Raw genomic sequence first — 19,808 nt, 5'->3', positions numbered from 1 at the left:
TTGGCCTAATCGCACAGCATTATTGCACATCCCACAGAGTACATCGCTGTTATTACGTGATGATGAAATACTGCTTCAGTGGCAGTGGCGCGGACGACCGATATAGACTCCGGCGTATGGGGCTTATCATCATTCGATATTAACAGGGTGGGGATTTTATCAAGCCGTGGGAATTCGGCGTCCCATATGTCGTTGGAATCAAATTATTCGTATGTTGGTGCCAAGTAATCACAACAACGCTTAGTCATTACAGTTAGTCCGAATAGCAAGACCAGATTGAAAGCTAATTACGTCTTGTTTTAAATTTTATTCAAGTTCTGGAAGAGCTCCGCATGCTTCTCACAATCATGATTTACGATCTTAGTTCATGTTTTCGAAATCGAACTGCAATAGGATTACCAAATAGGTGACAAATGTTCCGACAATCTGTAAAAAAGAAAAATTCTGTTTTAACCTCTCTATTGAAACATAATCTCACAGACAAACAGACATATCTCGCTCGCAAGTTGTTCATCGAACAAGCATTTAACGGACAATTTAAAAGTATCGTAGTTGGTAGTGCCGCCACCTGTGGCGCTTATAATAATTTCCTTGCGTTTGACGGCTACACACTACTGCCATCTGTTCAGCGTATTGCCCACTTCAGTGTACTCAACAGATGGCGGTAATGTTTTACAGTGAAAATTATTCAACGAGTTATGTCTGCTTCTCTGTGCTTTTCGTATCATACCGAGTAGAACAGAGTCCAATTGAAATCAAACAAACCGCAACTGATCTCCGGCGCATGATGGTATAACTGTTGCGAGAAGGAGCCGAGTTCTTTGACGATTCGCCGCTCAAGAGATCCATAGCAAATTGCCTTGTGAACTAGGATCGATGCTTGCTTGCACTGGAATTTAGTAATGATTTATTTACAAACATAACCTGGATCCTCTATAACCTACAGCACTGCTGACATGGCTGGCGTACACCACCAGCGAAATGACCGGCAACACATAGAATACATCAAACAGGACGTTGGTCCACGCTACCTTTATAGTACCTTCATCTGCATTGGATGCATAAGCATGGATCAATCCGAAGACAACAAAGACCGCGAAGAAGGCTGACGTTCCCAGAACAAGCATTGCGCTAGTGGAGTAGCAGTTATTGAATAGCTGTATCGTGTCGCTTAGCTGATCATGCACGCTGGCTATACGACGAATCGAATCGCAAACTTCATCGCTTCTTCTTGGAACTGCTTCCGTTTCGGTTTTAATGTGTCTTCTGTAAATTCAACAGAAATAGCTGAAATGCATGACAACCAAAATGTTGGCCAAATATCACCTACATCATAGCTTCCTGTACTCTATTGAACCGTTCCTTGAGTACCAGTAGCATTAGATTGCTGTAGCAAATAGACATACTAAAGCTGATGGCTGTTCTGTATATGTTCAAAATGGTTATACAATCGGGTAGTGTAGAAAAAATTTGGATCCAAGTCTCGTCGTATCGGACCACGATAGCTCCGATCAAAATAATCACTGAAATCGACATCGCAGCGGCCATATAAAGTGTATTGACGAGATAATACTTGCGGTGGTCGATGATGATTCCCAGCGATTGCAGTTGCTGGTCGCAGTTGGCAACATTTCTGTAGATTTCGATGACTCCGTCGGTTTTGCATCGATTCCACAGTACTAAGGTTGACGAGAATAGAACAATCAAAACGAGACTCGCGTAGCTCCCTACGTTGAGCAGAACGGAATCGGTGAGCTGCAGGTACGGAAGGCTAGTTATGAGCGCCCTGTAGAACAGATAGAAATCCACCAGTACGGTCAGCACGAACCGAAACTGATCCAGTAGCGTTCGGTGAATGGATCGTTGGTTGAAATCGAGCGTTTCGAAGTGAATATGAAAGATCTTGGTAGCCAGGTAAACCGGGCGAATCGAGTCGAAAAAGTTGTACGCCTGGAACCAGCGCATTACGATGAATGGTAGGGAGGGACCGGCAAAGGACAGCGCTAGGTGCAAGGAATTCCATTAGCTGATTAGGTCCATCAATCTTGTTGATCACGGTCGTGGAGTTGAATAATTGAAAAGAGGGTGAATGATTTGTTGGTTGATGTCGAGCGGTTCGACTTGATCATTGTAGCTAGGTGGATCTAGCACATCACGATGAATGTAGAGTTGGACCGGGTAAGTAGAAGGATTTCTAAGAAAATTGAGAATCAGTTACTAATGAGTATGTGCGAGAATAACAGAAGCCGTTCCTGGCGACTAACTCAGATTCAAAATGAGTTCACTATGTAAATAATGTAAGGTGAAACACATTTCTGGGGAGATTTTTCAACAGGCCGTATGTAAAAATTTTGTTTTTGAGAAAATTGGCTCGGAACATGTTTGAACTTATGTTTATTCCTAAACTTTATTTTAAGTGAATAATCTTAAACAACACTTTTAAGATTGGTTTTGCACAGCTTTGATAAAGATTCAAATAACGTTTGAAAGTAGAATGATTTTGAAATAAAAGTATTTTTTTAAGTTTGGTCAGCTGTAGGCTTACTCAACCCCCCCACCTACTCTTACACAATCAAGGAATCAAAAATATCGCCAAATGACAAAATGATAAGCGATCAACGAACCGAATAATAACGCTATGTCCGAAGTGGAAAGCAATAATGATATAATCTTTTTCGTTCTTTTTCATGAAAAGCAGCCCGTGCGACACAACTCACTCGGGGCGGTAGAAGTAAACGAGCAAATTGTTGGCAAGCTGCTTCACGAAATAAAGCCGAAGATGATACACGTGTGCTGATGGGAATTTTTTTTGTTATGTCTTTTCTCGATTCATATCAAGCTATGTTCTCATCCGTGTATATTGCAACAAAGCTCGGATCGAGCTATGTTACAGAGCGAGTTTGTCATGGTAGTCGTAGCAACCGTTTTGTCTGTATCGTTTGTTGCTTTATGTGTTTGGATTCGCTGCACACAATACAACGATAGTCACATGGTATGCTTGCTACGCTCGTATAGCCACCCACCCAGAAAAACTTGTTCTTCTTTTCTTTCTCGCTGGCACTGCTGCGTCCAGTCCAGCGTTGCCAGGTCATTTTGAGAAAAATCTGGGCCAGTCAAAATATAAAATCTGGAAAAATCTGGAATGCTCCAAAGAATCCTGTTTTTAACATAATGCTATTGAAATCAAAGTGATGTGTCAATCTCCTGTAAAAATCGGTCAGTATTATCATCTCAAAATTTATTCAAAGTCTACCAGAATGTTCATGAAACCCATGTTTAAAAAAAATCTATAAAGCAAACTTGTTAGAATATGTCTTAAAGATTTTATTAGTTCTAATATCACTCTGAGATTGATCAGACTTCCAATTTCATCCTGACATCATTCAACTCACAACTCGGTAGACCAGAAGGCAATTTTATTTCAAACTAAAATTCTCCTGGCTGAAGTGAGAATCAAAGCCTAACATCGTGGTACTCACGCACAGTTTACCTAAACTAGGGGCTACTCCACATGACCATTACAAATAATTTTCTGCCAAAGAATAATAAAGATCACAGGGCTGGTAGCAGGTCACTTTTTAGTGACTTTGTCTCTATTTTGAAGTCAGTCTCTAAAAAAGTCACTTTTCTCACCAAAAAGTCACTAAAGTCAGTATTTCACAAAAAATAGTCACTAAAGTCACTTTTTCACAATTAAAATAGAGTGAAATGGAAAAATATCAACAACATTTTTAAATTAAGTACTTGGCACTAAGGAAGTTATATAAGGAATTCTGGGATGATTTCTGAGGATACTTCCAAGAAAACTCTAAAGAGTTCGTAATAAATTCCGAGAAGAATTCCAATGGAATCGGCTTTTGACGGTTCAATCTCAAAGGAATTCTTCGAAGAATTTCAAAGGTATTCTGAGATGGATTTTTGTTTTGAGAATTCCGAGATGATACCATGGAAATTCTGAGAAGAATACGAATTGAATTTCCAATTTTATTCAGGGGAGAAGTCCAAGATTATTCTAAGCTTAAATTTATGATATTTCTAATGTTAATTTCATGGAAATTCTAAGGAGAATTCAAGTAAATTTATGGGAAGAACCTTCATGGAAATCCTGAAAGAATAATTAAAAAATCAAATATAGTCTACTTTAACTAATTATAATTTATTAATTCATGCGTGAAGTTATCGATTTACATAGTTGGAGATACTTAACGTCAAATATCAGACTTGAACATTTATACGATAGATGAGGAGATGAAAGTATAGAGTTGATAGTTCCGTTGTAGTACGGTAGTGTGACAATTGTATATAGAAAGTAGAAGTAGAAAGCGAGCAAAGGACATTTTTTAGGAAGGTACGAATCAGGTAGATGCTTACGTCAGATTGCGATTTGAGTGTGAAACAATTGATATATCTGTTTCCGCACATCGGAGGCACATGAGCAAATTGGCAATTATCCCTTTTGCCAATGTGAAACACCCCTCACTATCCGTCATCAACGGATGAATTTGGTAAAAGGGATGCTATACCCGATTCGTACATTTCTCAAAAGTGTTTTAAGCTAGCTTTTTACTTTCTGTATACAATTTTCACACTGTTGTAGTACAACGGAACTATCAACTCTATACTTTATTAAAATGTCTGATATTTGACGTTCAGCATCTCCAACTACGAAAATAATCTATTTCCAAGAATGTTGTCCATTGTTCTGCAAAAAATTTCAATAATGCAATATTATTTTTGTTAAGCTTGTTTTAGATGCAAGTTTAAGAGGAGTGGAATAATTCTAAAAAAGTTCTTGGGATCATTCCGAAAAAATATATGAAATATGCTTAGAGAATTATCAAAGTGATATCAAAATTTTAAAGATTTCAAAGGCAGAATCAAATTCAAGATATTCGAAAAAAAAAATGCTGCCGTTGTAATGATATATTGAACCCTATTTAAGCTAGTTTATTATGGTTTGTTGGTTAATACATTAATTTTAACGTATTTCGTTCTACCTGTAACAGTCAGCGAATCCAAACACATAAAGCAACCAACGATACAGACAAAACGGTTGCTACGACTACCATGACAAACTCGTTCTTTAACATAGCTCGATCCGAGTGGTAGAAGGATAATAATATATTGCTTGCCTACTTTGTTGCAATATACACGGATGAGGACAAAGCTTGATATGAATCGAGAAAAGACATAACAAAAAAAAATCCCATTAACACACGTGTATCATCTTCGGCTTTACTTCGTGAAGCAGCTTGCCAACAATTTGCTCGTTTCCTTCTACCGCCCCGAATGAGTTGGGTCGCACGAGCTGCTTGTCATGAAAAAGAACGGTGAAGATTATATCATTATTGTTTTCCACTTCTGACATAGCGTTATTATTCGGTTCGTTGATCGCTTGTCATTTGGAGATATTTTTGATTCCTTGGTAACAGTACAAAAATCTTTGGGAAAATCCGGAAATTGCACTTTAAATGCTCTTAATAGGAGAGATTCCGTTGGAAGTTCCGATATAATTAGAGGAATTCATGGAATGTGATTTTAAGTTCCATGACAGTTTATTTCAATATTAAACCTTATTTGAGTTTCTGAGTCATCATATAAATGTCATTATTGGTACTTATTTATTATTTAAAAGTCACTATTTGGTCACTATTGCCGTAATTTTAGTCACTAAAGTCACTACTATTATATCGCATCAGCACTACCAGCCCTGAGATCATGTAATTTTGTGTTAGTCTGAATGTACTTCATTTACAGAGTTCAATTTTAATCATCCTAGAATTTCATCATACTTTCATTCTGGATTCCTCTAAACTAATCTTGATAATATCCAAACTTTTTCAGTAACATTCTATTCTTGTAATCTCTTATAAATCGCTCTCTGATTCCACAATTCCCTCAAACTGGTAATAATTTTCACGAATTGGCATAATTTGGTCTCAATTTTTCTCTATGAAATCCCCTTAGAATATTCTTAATAATTTCCTTGGTACGCTCTTCAGAATGACCGTCACATTCTTCTCAGACTTATCTCTTCAGTATACTCGAAGTACTCAAGTACTTTAAAAAAAAATAGCCTTGAAAGTCTCCCAGAAATTGCCATATTTATTAAAACTTGATAAAACCTAATCTCCATAGAAACATTGAACAGAATCCCATTGAAATTATTCTCACGATTCATATCAGCATTCTCCTTAAGTTTCATCTCAAGAATTTTCTACGATTTCTCTTCCGAATTCTAACTATTTCCTTTCTTCACAAAATCTCCACGCAATTGTCATCAGAGTTGTTTACTGTAAACTATTTTCAGAATTACCTTAAAATTCTGAAATCTAGGGCAATTCAGAATTCTAAAGTATTTGAGACTACCTCAATATTCACAGGTACTTTAAAATTCTATTTAAAAATCTAATTAATTATCCTCAAAAATATCACGAACATACTTCAAGGTACTGGTGGTTGTCTAGATTCAAAAGCCTTGCTAATTTTCCAAAGCTCAATTTATTGTTTTCAATCCTGAACAGTTTTCGATTTCTCTAAATTCCAAAATTAGAAAAATCGCTCCATATTAAAATATTGAATTTTATAAATCCACGATACAAAAAAAAAAAATAAAAAATTAATTATCAAAATCTATACAAAAACACAAAAAAATCCTGGCTCGATATTTTTAAAAAAATGAGGATTTTTTACGGCCAATAATGTTTAGAAAATGTCTCAATTTTCAAACATGTTGTAACAATTCCACGAATGATGCTGCAATAATGTCCAACGTTGATGGCCTTCAGTAATTAAAGTAAAAAGTTTGGCTTTTTTATTTTTAGATTAATTGTAGTGATATTTATAAAGCAACACATTTTAAAAATCTGGGAAAATCTGGAACATATTTAAAAAATCTGAATATAAACGTGATCTGTCTGTGTATCTGGCTAGACGACTGAAAATCCGGAAAATCCAGATAAATCTGGAATACTGGCAACACTGGCGTCCACCTTCAGCAAAAATCCTTGTCACGTCGGCATGGTAACCTTAACTTCGTACGGTATGCATTCTTCCTCTCCACACTAACACTAATGCAGCTGTTCGGTTGTACACCACCAGAAAATGCCCAGCCATCAAAATGGCGTCCACTTCAGTCCACATTTGATGCACAAACATATAATACATAGTAAAATGGCTGTTATGTACTGTTTGTTTTAACATGGAAGTTCGGTTGATCTTGAGCTGCTCGATTTATGCTCATGAACAGTAGATCCTTTCTAAACTGGTTACTGAAACTCATCAAAATAGGCGTAAACATATTAGGAAGCCGTACTTAATCAGTACAACCATACTTATTCCATCGGGTGTGCAGATTTTTAGAACTACTACTACGTCCACAAGATGATTATTATCTTCGGCACAGTTGTTTAAATGGTATATCCTTGAATGTCTCATAATATAAAATCTAAGATCCTGAATCTAAGATCCTGAATCTAAGATCCTGAAGGGTTGTGTCGAAAGAGACAATCAAACATATTCATCATTTGGTAGAGTTGAACAGATGGAGTATTCTATATTCACTTAACTATTAGATTGCAGCCGAAAGTTTCCACCGGTAATTGCCGCAGTATATTAGTGCCTACCAAAAATTCCACTGAGCAGACTTCTTCTAATCGCTGAATAATCTGGCTGGATAGATTAACCCAATCAACTGATGGAACTCACCCCATCAAACCACCACATTTTCCTTTTCCCGGTCAACATTCAATGTCATTCGTCATGATGCGCTGGTTCCAATCGCACAGCTTTTTCGACTCGTTGCGGCCCGTGTACCTGGCTACCAGGATCTTTCACATTCACTTCGAAACGGTCGATTTTAAGCAACGAACTATCCGACGGACACTGGTGGACCAGTTCCGGTTTGTCGTAACCGTACTGCTGGATTTATATCTGTTTATCCGGGCCACGCGAGTCAACCGTGTCTACCTGCTGCTCACTGATTCCGTTCTACTCAACGTGGGATGGTACGTGAGCCTTGTATTGTTGACTTTGTTCACGGCAACCTTACCGCTGTGGAATCGGTACAAAACCAACGGTACCTTCGAAATCTGTGAAAATTTTGCCAATTGCGATCGGCAGCTGGAAACGCTGGGAATCACCATCGACCATCGGAAACATTATATCTTCAGTACGATATTTGTGTCCGGATGGATTTTCATTTTCATGTTGATTTTGCTCAAAACTACTTCGACCCGCTTCAACGGATCTTGGATGCAAGTTTTAACTGTACTGCCCAATATTCTAACGATTTTGATCATATTCAGAACATCCTCCAGTTTTAGCTTGTTTGCTTGCTACACTAGTTTAACGCTTATGGCGATCAACGAAAGATTCACCAGGATACGTGACGCTATGCGGTAGGTATCCGGTGGCCCGTTGTTGTAGTTGGAATGCATTTAAGGTACTGTTCTGTTGCATTTACAGGACACACCTTGAGACGGGAACCGCAGCAGTTCCACGAAGGAACACTGGACCTGGTCACGTTTGCGATACGGTTCGTCGAATTGCCAGCGTACACGATCTGCTAAGCGACACTGTCGAGCTATTCAACGACTGCTATTCTGCACATTTGATACAATCTCTGACACCGTTAGCTCTGTTTACGATTTTCGCTTTTTTCGGATTGATCCATGCTTATGCGTCGAATGCGGATGAAGTCACTATGCAGGTGGTGTGGAACAACATCATGTATAATGTATTCTTTTTGACTGTGATTTTACAGCTGGTGATGTATGCCAGCCTTGTCAGCAGTGACGTATGTCGGTGGGTTTTCAAGTTTTAGCTGAAAAATGATTCCATTTTGATTTGCAGTGCAAGCAAGTAGCGATCATGATTCACAAGGCCATTTGCTATGGATCTCTGGAGCGGCGAATCGTCAATGAACTACGTTCGTTCTCGCAACAGTTGGACCACCATGCGCCGAAGATAAGCTGCGGTTTGTTTGATTTGGATTGGCCGCTTTTCTACTCGGTATGGTACGGTACGGTGTTCCGCTGACAGAGGTTGTAAAATGTATGGGTCTTACTTTGCAGATTGCCGGATCTTTCACCATGTATCTGGTTATCCTGTTGCAGTTCGATTTCGGAAACTGGCATTATATGCGTCAATAGGTAATGTATTCATATTCGAAATAAATCCTTGATCTGTAATGATTGACGGTTTTGTCTGTGAGAGAAAAGCAACGGGGAGATCTTTCCTCTTATTTTGTAATAGTAATTTGAAGCTACTTGACTAGGTACTGGGGTGACCATCATAGAATGTGTCGTTTGTAGTAATTTCATGTGATATTCGAGGGGCTCGGTGGCCTTAGAGCGGCTGTTTTTGCTTACTGAGCAGAAGATCATGAGTGCAATCCCGGGATGTTCGTCGGATCGTTTTCATTTTTTAACATTGTCTGGTACGTATTTAACCCTTCCAGAGCGGTCAGTTCGACGTCGTCAAGAATGCCTAGTAGCGGCCGTTTTTGTCTACTGAGATGTGAAGATGCAGGGGTATTCTCGGTCTCTAGTAGCGGTCATCAACAGGTCTGTCATGGTGGTTTTTTTGTGTGGTGGTTACTTTTTAACTAGCTGGGCGCAAACATATCGATCCATGATGTACCAAGAGCTTTAGGGGATATCCGAAATATTCAGATAAGTTTCGAAATGTTCAGGGAAGTTCCGAGGACTACATGCAAGTCTTGCACTTTGGGAAGTTTAAAGTCCTTTGAGGGTAAGTTATGAGAAATTCAGGACAGTTCCATGAACTTTGAAAAATAAATCATGAGCCTAATTAAGAAGAGAGCTTCATGACAGTTGCTTCAACATCAACTTCAAGAACTTTACAAGAACTTTGAGAAATCTAGCTTACTGGAAGATTCTGTAAATAAAAAGTTTATCGAGCTTCGATAAATTTTTGAGAAATTTGGGAAATTCCTAAAACTTTAGAAAATGTTTGAAAAGTTCAAGGGTAAAACCTCGGGTAAAACAGTCTGGCATAGTTCTTGAAATTACGTTCAATATTTCTTTTAAGAAGCTACCGTGTAGATCAGCCATCTTAGTGATAAATTAGGTTGTTCGACTGGAAGGAAGATTTCTTTTTCATAGCTTTCTCAGTCTAGGGTAATCCAAACGGTCAGTTATGCATTGTCCTGATAGCTGATCTTCGCGGTAGTTTCTTGAAACAAATACTGTACGCAATTTCAAGGACTATGTCTGACTACTTACACTTGAAAAAGGCCACCGATAAACGGCCGAAACGTCGTGCAATGCATAACTGACTGTTTGGATTACCCTAGACTGAGTAAACTACAAAAAAATCTCCCTTATATATATATATTTTGGAAATTTAAGAAAAAATCAAATTTTTTGGGTGGTTACGCTTTTTCTTAACATCAGAAAATGTGCGGAAATCATAGTTTTGAGAATATCATTACAATTCCGAGAATTTCAAGGAACATCTGATAACTTCAGGATAGCTCAGAGAACTTCTAAAACGTTCAGAACTACGGGAAGTGTTTTAAGACCCTTAATATTAGGTTCTAATGGTCTCAGGGCAGTTCCACAAAATTTCAGGAAAATTTCAATAACTGTTCCATTACATTCAGGAAAATTGCAGGAGCTGCTCAGAAGTTTAACGATTTTAAACGACTTCAATTGAGTTTAAAGATTTTAAGGGAAGCAACGTGAACTTTGTGACTGTTCTGAGAACTTCAAAATAGTTACTTGAATAACAGGAAAATTGCGGGAACTTCAGTTCTGAGAGCTTCGAATGTAGGGGAAATGCAGGTATTGTCGGCCTAAGTGTCCCTAATTTGGGCCCATACATACATTCAGTAATCGACTAATTTTTCAATAGCAACCAAATATATCCATTAGTAACGTCCTAATAACGCGTTCATCTAGATAAAATTGATAAATAGCAGATTTTTAGCGATGGGCCCAATATTAGAGCCATAGGCCAACATTAGAGACATTTCCCCTGTTTCGAGAACTTTAAGGCAGTTAGAAAAATTGTGAGAAATTACAAGAATTTCAAAAAATTAAACATTTTCAGGGAAGTTAAAACAACTTAATAGCAGTTTTTGAAACTTCAGAGTGATCCACATATTTTTTAGGAACTTTAAAGGAGATCCGAGGAATGAAAGGAAGTAATTGGGATTTTTAGAAAATTTCATGTACAGACTGCGGGATAATAGGGTAAAACTTCTATAACATTTTGGGCACTTCAGGAAAGCTTTGAGAACTTTCAGGAGGTTCCATCAGCTTCATGGAAACTGCAGAAACTTTTAAGAAGTCCTAATATTTTCAAGAAAGTCAAGAAAACAGAGAGGTCCAAAGAACTTGTAGATACTTAATTGAAATTCCAAGAACCTAAGAAAACCTAGTTCTTGAGATCTTTAGAACAGCTCAGAGATCGTAGGGGCATTCCAGACTTTTGGGGAACTTTAAAGATCCGCAGAGTATAATTTCTATAAATACAGTATAGCTCCATGCATTCTAGGAAAATTTCGATAAACTTAAGTCCAGAGAACTCCTGATCAATTTAGAAAACTTCATATATATTTTGGAAGCAAGTCCAAAAAATTTCAGGGGAAATCTTCAGGTGTAGAATTTTGTGACAACTGCACGTACTTCTGGATTGAGATGATTAGAGATCCTCAATGCAGTTGAATTAACGTAACTAAAAACTCAGGGAATTTCTAAAAACTTTAAGCAACGTTGTTAGATCTTCAGAGAAGTTCTGAGAACTTCAGAAAAGCTTTTATATTTTTAGGCACTTTCATTATTTTTTTAAAGTTCAGAGATCTTCAAAGCATCTCCTTTAATTAATTACTAGAACTTTCAATAATTTCCGAAAATTCCAAAAATCTCAGCAAAAACTAGCCAGAAATTTTCAAATAAAAGAGATAACAATTTAGTTGCTTGAGCAAATTATCGTATAAAAAGATATTTAAAGAAAGCGGATTTCTTAGGGACCACCCTAACCTGCTTGTTTAAAATAATCATAACTCATGAACCATATGAAGTACAAATTTGATGCCTTCAGCAAAAATGCGCCAATGGAACTAAAAGTAAGAAAATCGGTTTCCTCCATCCCTAAATGGAGGAAACCGATTTTCTTACTTTTAATTCCATTTGACAATTTTTTCGAAGATAATTTCCTTTAACTTTCTAATCAAAAAAGATAGCTGGTTGCTTTAGCAAAAATATGCGTAATCAAAAGTTCTAAAAGTGTCTAGAATAATGTGTTTATGATAAATGAACGTATGCAAAAATATTGAAAGAAAACTGTTTTTTAGGGGCCACCCTAAACTGCTTGTGTAAAAAATCATAACTCATGAACCATAAGAGATGGAAATTTGGTGTCTTCAGCAAAGTTGCTTCGAATTGATTGTTCTCCATTGTTCTCTTTTTAGAATACTGCATTGGTCTATCTCTCATAATAAAGAAGTTGGTATTTTCAATTCATTCATCAATTTTATGGACCACCCTAATTTCACTAGCATTTCGATTTCACAGATCGGCCAAAAAATATGATGAAACTTTCCCGAAGACACCATATACCTTAAAGTGATGGTTTGAGAGCAAACATTGTTATCTTCCTAAATACGGCTTTGGGACCATTGTGCATTGTCATGGAGAAACGAATCACTTCAGGTTAGTCCAGATATGTCAGGAAAGTTTTGAGATTTTGAGCTTGACCTTAAGTTTCGAAAACTTCAGGGAAGTTTTGAAAAATTCGTTGGAGTTTAGAGATCTTTAGGGCAGTACCAATAACTTCAGAGATGCATCGAAAACTGCTGAAAAGTCTAGACTTTTAAAGTTCTAAAAGAATTATTAATTATGTTTGGGTTTCGATCCAGGGATTGGTATGAACGGAAGATGGTACTGTATTATATCCCATGAAGATCAAGTCCAAAGACTGAAACGTCGGGTATAAAACATGTCGTTTTGATCCACCGTTAAAACTGAAGATCCAATACCCAAAATATTAGTTTTTTTTTTAAGTTTTGTTGATCGCACTGATTCCAGACAAATTTTACCCGTGCTCTAGTTTTGTGTGTTCTTCTCTTAATAACGATTATGGACGCTCCTTAAAGGCGGCGCACATATGCATAATCAGTGACTAACCAACTCTAAATTTACCATGACAGCACTGGTCATCATGATGTTGATGATGATATGCAACTACCACTCACTGTTGCAAGACAACTGTCAGTGACTATGGAGTGTCCTCGATTTGATCAAGTTTAATAAACTCTAATTATACTTAACCTGTCATTGTATGAAGGGCCAAAAACGGTTTGGGTGAATCCGTGGGCAACATCGCCCACGTTCATCCACGGGATAAATGAGAATCTTCTTCCAACATCAGGATCATACAATCGTTCAAAAAACAAGTTGTGGGGAGAAGAACCCACCCTCAATTCACGAAATGTTAAAGACATGGAATTGGCATTTCCACTCTCCCCATCCATTTCGCTTCAATCGGATGCCCTGGTGGACCCTCCCGTACCCAGCATATAATGTTTCATATAATAATCCAATGAAAGTTAAGAGAAAAATAAAGGAAAGATCCGGTGATTTCGAAAAGCTTCCATAGATATGCTGCCGCTACTTTTTCAACCAATGTTGAAAACAGCACTCTCGCCTTGCTTTCCTCACACAGTAACCTCCAACAACCACGAAACACACTCTAGCTGCTCCGACTAGAGGGATCTCAGCAAAGAAAAAAGGACTGCGACCACTTTGCGTCAACAATCACTCGTGACGCAACGGCTTCAGTTCACCAGTACACAGTCTGGAAGACGCAGCGCTAGCCCCTCACCGGCCGAATCATCCCGCGACCAACGCCTAAATCAGAACCGACAACTCCAGCGACCGAAAACAAACGCGTCTTATAGAGATTTTCACGTCCGGTTGTATTGGTGCGATATGTAAGAGCATGTTAGTGAAAATCCGAGGAAAAGGAAATCGCTGTCAAACTCATTTTGGCAAATCTAATTTCATATATTTTTAGGTTAGTCTGAGGAAAATAATAAACAACTCTACACGGCGATGCAGCCGCTAATGTGCGGCCGTTTAACGTCACTAATCTCTATAGTGGCCACGGCACACTTCGATTGCATGTCTGAAACACAATCTACGCTCAAACACGACGACGAAAACATTCGACAAGCTACTTTCGGCCGGGAGGCGGAACGCCAACAAGCAGCAAGCAAAGAGAGGCAAAAAAAATACACACACACACACACACACACACACACACACACACACACACACACACACACACACACACACACACACACACACACACACACCACACACCACACACCACACACCACACACCACACACCACACACACACACACACACACACACACACACACACACACACACACACACACACACACACACACACACACACACACACACACACACACACACACACACACACACACACACACACACACACACACACACACACACACACACACACACACACACACACACACACACACACACACACACACACACACACACACACACACACACTCACACACACTCACACACACACACACACACACACACACACACACACACACACACACACACACAGAGCATGGCACTAGCTGAACTGCTAACGTTGAAAGCCAACCCTAATAAAAATTGTATGGTTAATTTGCTTAACGACGTGTTCTGGGTATCATCCAAACAATTTGTGGAATAGTTCAATGATTTGGGTTATCGTTCGTTTATGGTTATTTTTTATTAGGGAAACGTGGACTGCATGACAGCACTGGTCATCAATGCTCATACTCATGGTCAATAATTTTTGGTTGTCATATTATTTAAGGTTGCCTTAGCTGAAATAAGTCATATGAACAAATTTACAGATGGTAAAGCGAATATTTAGTAAACTTTATTTTGTACTGTGAGAAATACTTCATAAGTATGGCACGGTTTCATAGTCAATCTCAACAACTTCAAAACATACATAACATCTCTAATCACGCCTTCCTTCGGAAGGGAAGTAAAGCCGTTGGTCCCCGGTTCATGAATTGATGGGTCGATAGGTAGGGTCTAGGTGTTGGAGCTGCCGCCGTGGCGTCGGTAGCATTGGTGCTCAACACGGAAAACAAAATCAAGGGAAAAAACATAAAGGTCCACAATTGCACAACCGCTCTACCCGTAGCTGAGATTTTCCAGGTCAAACTGGAGCAGCATTACCAAATACGTAGCAAACGACCCGGTCATCTGCGGAAACAGGAAAACAGAAATTATCTAGAGAGTTTCTCGAACTACAGTTCTAGTTTCGAACCGTATACAGCATAATCCAATCCAGATCGAACAAAACACACGAGACCTTCGGTGTGTGATGCCGCAGCTGAAGCGAGAAGATCCTCAATTCCTTCGCTATTCTTCGATGGTAAGATCCATAGGAGATTGCCTTGTGGACTAGGGTCGACGTCCGTTTGCACTGTATTGACCAAGATTCAAGCTAAATGCTTACACAAAGATTGACAATAACGCCTTACATACCTTATCGTTGACGATGCCGGCCATTACGATCATCTGCAAAGCGAGGACGAGGAAGAACCCATCGTACATTACGTTGGCCCACGCGATTCGAAGGTTAGTGTCGTCCACATTGCCGGCATAAGCATGTATCAAACTGAACCAGGTGAACACTGTGAAACTGAAGGCAGATGTCAGAGCGTGAAGTGCTTGAATGCCGTAGCAGTGATTGAACAGGTCAACCGTATCGCTCAGAAGATCGTGCATACCGGCGAGCTTCCGAATTAGATGACAAGTGTGTTCTGGTTTAGCTGGAGTTGTTGTTGTAAGGCATTTTCTGGGAAGTAGTGAAATCGTAACTCTGGCATTTAAGTTAATCGGATGATACTCACTCGGTAGCTTCATGCAGCTTATCGAAAACATTTTTGACCGACAGCAACGTCAAACAGTAGAGACATGTAAACATTCCAAGACTAGTAGATGACCTGAACATGACCAGTATCGCCGTCCAATCCGGAAACATCTCGGATAAATCGAGCCAGTCATCGCTGGAGCGGCAAGTACATGCTACAATCAGAACGAACAGTCCCATGTTCATCCATAAACACGAGTTCACGGTACATATGAAGTGATGCTTTTGATGGTTGACATTCACACCCAGTGTTTGCAGTTCGACATCGAGCTCTTCAATGTTCGTGAATATCTGGAATTTAGCTTTCGCTGCGAGTCGCATCTTCGGAGCCAGGGCCAGAGCGAAGAAGTAGGTTGACACAATTGCCGAGTAGCATCCTACGTTAACGAGCACTGAATCCGTGAGACGGAGATAAGCCAAACTGCTTTGGACACCTTGGACAGTGAGGTAGACATCTGCTAAAAGCGTCAGGATGAACCGGAACTGATCGGGAAGGGTCCGGTGGTGTATTCGGTTCTCGAAATCGATAGATTCAAAGTCAAAGTGGAGGAGCTTTGTCGCTAGATAGAGCGGCCGGATGGAGTCGAAATAACTGTGCACCTTGAACCAACGCATGGCGAGTAAAGAGTAGCTACGGCACGGAAGGGGTGCGTTTATGTACATACATTATTTTCATTGATTGCAGTAATAATTTCCTGGAGCCGTTTCTACGTGGTTTGAATTACTTATTAGGCTCGGGAATGCTTATAATTTATTACTTGTATTCATATAGCTAAGTGAAGTTGACCAAATCAAACTGCAGCAGGATAACGATATATGTAGTAAACGATCCAGCCATCTATGGGAAAAAAGAAACAATTGACAAATGCGTTTATGACAGAATTTCCAAATCAAACCGCATAGAGAAGGGTCCAATCCAAGTCGAAGAAGCTGCAGGAAATTTTGGGATCACGATGCCACATCTGTTGCGATAAACAGCGTAGTTCTTCGAGAACCCGCCTGTCGTACGTCTTATAGCAGCTGACCTTGTGAATCTCGACTGCAGTCCGCTTGCTCTGAAAGTTTAATCGAGGATACTTCATCTCAAGGAATGTTTAGTCTAAATTCTAAATATGCTCTTACTTCTCTGTATACACGACTGGAAAACAAAATCATTTGCACAATCAATTGAGAGTACAACGAGGCGTAGAACAAGTTATTCCACGACATGAAAACTGTAACCTGGTTTGCGCTGGATGCAAACGAATGAATCAGTCCAAAGATGGCGACAATTATGAATGCCAATAACACGGTAAGGATGTATGCTATGTGATCGGAGTAGCAACAGTTGAACAGCTGAACTGTATCGCTTAGTTGATCATGCATTTCGGCAAATTTTCGAATAACACAAGTTTGTTCGGAATTGATCGATGCAGGTTGCATAAACATGCGATGGTGTCTTCTGTCAGGATAAACCGTATTAATCATAATATTCAGAACATTCAAGGAATTCAATTATTACCTGATAGCTTCCTGAAGCTTGACGAATCGTTCCCTTATCGAAAGTAGCATCAAATTGCTGTAGCAGATAAATATTTGTATATTGGCCATTGTCCGTCCCAAAGCTACGATCATTAGATCATAAGATATTATATCGTGATAGTATTGACAGCAACCGGTGATTCGTATTAGTCCAAACCCGATTGTAAACCATGACACGAAGAACAGTATAGTACAAATGTAAACTGTACTGATGAAGTGATGCTTACGATGATTCACGTACACTCCCAACTTCAGCAGCTCTCGATCACAGTGGACAACGTTTTCGAAAATTTGAAACATTTCCCGATACTTGTAGCGATTCCACAAAGGCAACTGAAAGGAAAACAAGTGTAACGCAAGTACGGTGCAGTACCAGCCAACATTGATTAGAGTGGAATCAGTTGCTTCTAAGAAGACATCACTGCTTTTAAAACTGGAGTACAGTAGGTAAATATCTAGCAATATGGTTAAAACGAATCGGAATTGGTCCTGCAGTTTACGGCTGGTCGTTTGCTGTTGAAAGTTGATTGTCTCGAAGTGAATGTGACAAATTTTGGTCGCTAGATAAACCGGACGGAACGAGTCTAGGTAGTTGGATGCGTTGAACCAGCGCATCGTGATGGACTGTTCGGGATGTGAGGTTCTTCGACGAATTTGGTGCTTGAGTTTTGTTTAATAATTCAGAGAGTGCTTAATAAAAGCCATAGATGATTTATCGTGTTGTGCTATTCCGCAGACAGATGCACGTAACTCTTCATGCTGAATCATCGCCATCGTAAATCTAAGTTTTACAAATATGGGTGAACTTGATAAGTTTTTCTACTTTAATATTAATGAGACGAACTCAACCAATGTCGTTATTAAGTTCCGTGACGATGTGTTGTTAAGTTAATGTGGTTCAAACAGTTACGTCTGTTTGTCTCTGTCAGTTGTCTTCATCGATTTAATCATTAATTAACTCATTTACTAAAATTTCATCAATCTCGCTGTTGATCTATAAAATTAGCTTTTACTGCCCATGTCCACCTTTTGACGAAGTTAATCTAAAGAGACACTAAAGAGACAGGTGATTTTTTCATCAATGAATTCCTAAATATTGAGGTAGATACACCTTTTATGCACAATTTGGGACTTTTGGTGTGTTCCAATTATGTTCAATGGGAATTCCATAGGTCATAATTGGAACACACCATAGTTAATAGTAACGTGTGGCCGTAACTGGTACACTCATCCAATATAATATTCGTTCAATCTCGAAATTCTTAACTTTTTCTTAGTAGATACCAAACATTAAGTCTGAGACCCAAACAAAACAAATGTCCCAGAGTTTCATAAATTTGTCAAGAAAAAAACCTTGTCATTTTTTTTTTCTAAATGATTGCAGATCCTGAAAAAAAATACCAAATGTCAGACCAAAGTTTTGGTTAACTTAACAGTTTAAATAAATTTATAACTTCTAGAACCCTGAGATCTTTTAATGCCACAGAATACTTCTAGAATACTTCTCCATTCCTTACCTCGGAATTCTCCTCAGAACTCCATAAAAGTTTTCTTGAAATTCTTATCATAATTATCTTGGAACTATTCTCAGGATTCTCCTGCTCATGCAATTCACCCGAGGTTTCCAAAAGTATTGTCCCTAAATTATCTTGGAATTCACATCAGAATTCTCTTGAAACTCTTCTTAAAATCCCTTGATAGAATCTTTTAGAATATCCTTAAAACTATTCTGAGAATTCGATTCCCTTGGAATTATGCTCAAAATTCTCTTGGAACATACGTCTGAATCTTCCTGGAATTCTACTCGGAATTCATTGGAAATTTGCTCAAAAATCTCTTTGAATTGTTCTAGATTTCCCTGGAATTCTCCTCACAATCCCTGCCTCTTCAGAAGTACCTTGGAGTTTACCTTTATTCCTCCTTACAAATTTCTTGAAATACATTTGAAAAATACCTCGAACTTCTCCTCAGAATTTCTTTAGAATTATCTCTAGAATGTCTTAAAATTTTACCCAAGCGATGATTTATTTGAAATCTGAGATCTTTACAATTACGGTGTGTTATAAATTTTAAATTTTAATATATCGAAAAGTTGAAAAATTGACCTAGTCTCGAAATCTCTAAATTTTCTTATGTGATTTCGACAAATTTTACAGTCCGACATTCTAATGCTATGACACGTATCTTTTTTTTTCTAAATAAATTTCCAAATTCAAATGACCCACTCAGCCTTCGAAAAAATTTCAAGTAATCAAAATAAATTTCAAAATACCGATACACTTAAAAACTTTTAAAATTTCTGTCTTATGTATGCTAATTTATTTAAAATATGAT

The 19,808-nt window shown here is 38.5% G+C and overlaps 2 protein-coding genes and 1 pseudogene across 2 annotated transcripts in view; 1 reads left to right on the top strand and 2 right to left on the bottom strand.

Annotated features, from left to right (window-relative positions):
* The window catches only part of LOC135706895 (TATA-binding protein-associated factor 172-like), a 76,891-nt gene that overhangs the window by 35,814 nt on the left and 21,269 nt on the right, over positions 1-19,808 (top strand). The window lies entirely within an intron of this gene.
* Positions 689-2,769, bottom strand: LOC135706892 (uncharacterized; annotated as a pseudogene).
* On the bottom strand, positions 15,161-18,140 carry LOC135706915 (uncharacterized). The gene is made up of 2 exons (XM_065228600.1): positions 17,088-18,140; positions 15,161-17,029 (listed from the first exon to the last, which is right to left on the bottom strand). The coding sequence occupies exons 1-2, from the start codon at positions 17,418-17,420 to the stop codon at positions 16,844-16,846; spliced, it is 519 nt and encodes a 172-aa protein (XP_065084672.1). The 5' UTR covers positions 17,421-18,140; the 3' UTR covers positions 15,161-16,843.

The sequence above is a fragment of the Ochlerotatus camptorhynchus genome, unplaced genomic scaffold (genome assembly GCF_037179485.1).
Source record: "Ochlerotatus camptorhynchus isolate MF236.1 unplaced genomic scaffold, CSIRO-AGI_Acam_v1.1 ptg000294l, whole genome shotgun sequence".
Taxonomy (NCBI): Eukaryota; Metazoa; Arthropoda; class Insecta; order Diptera; family Culicidae; genus Ochlerotatus; species Ochlerotatus camptorhynchus.
This window is presented reverse-complemented; position numbering and strand designations above follow the sequence as displayed.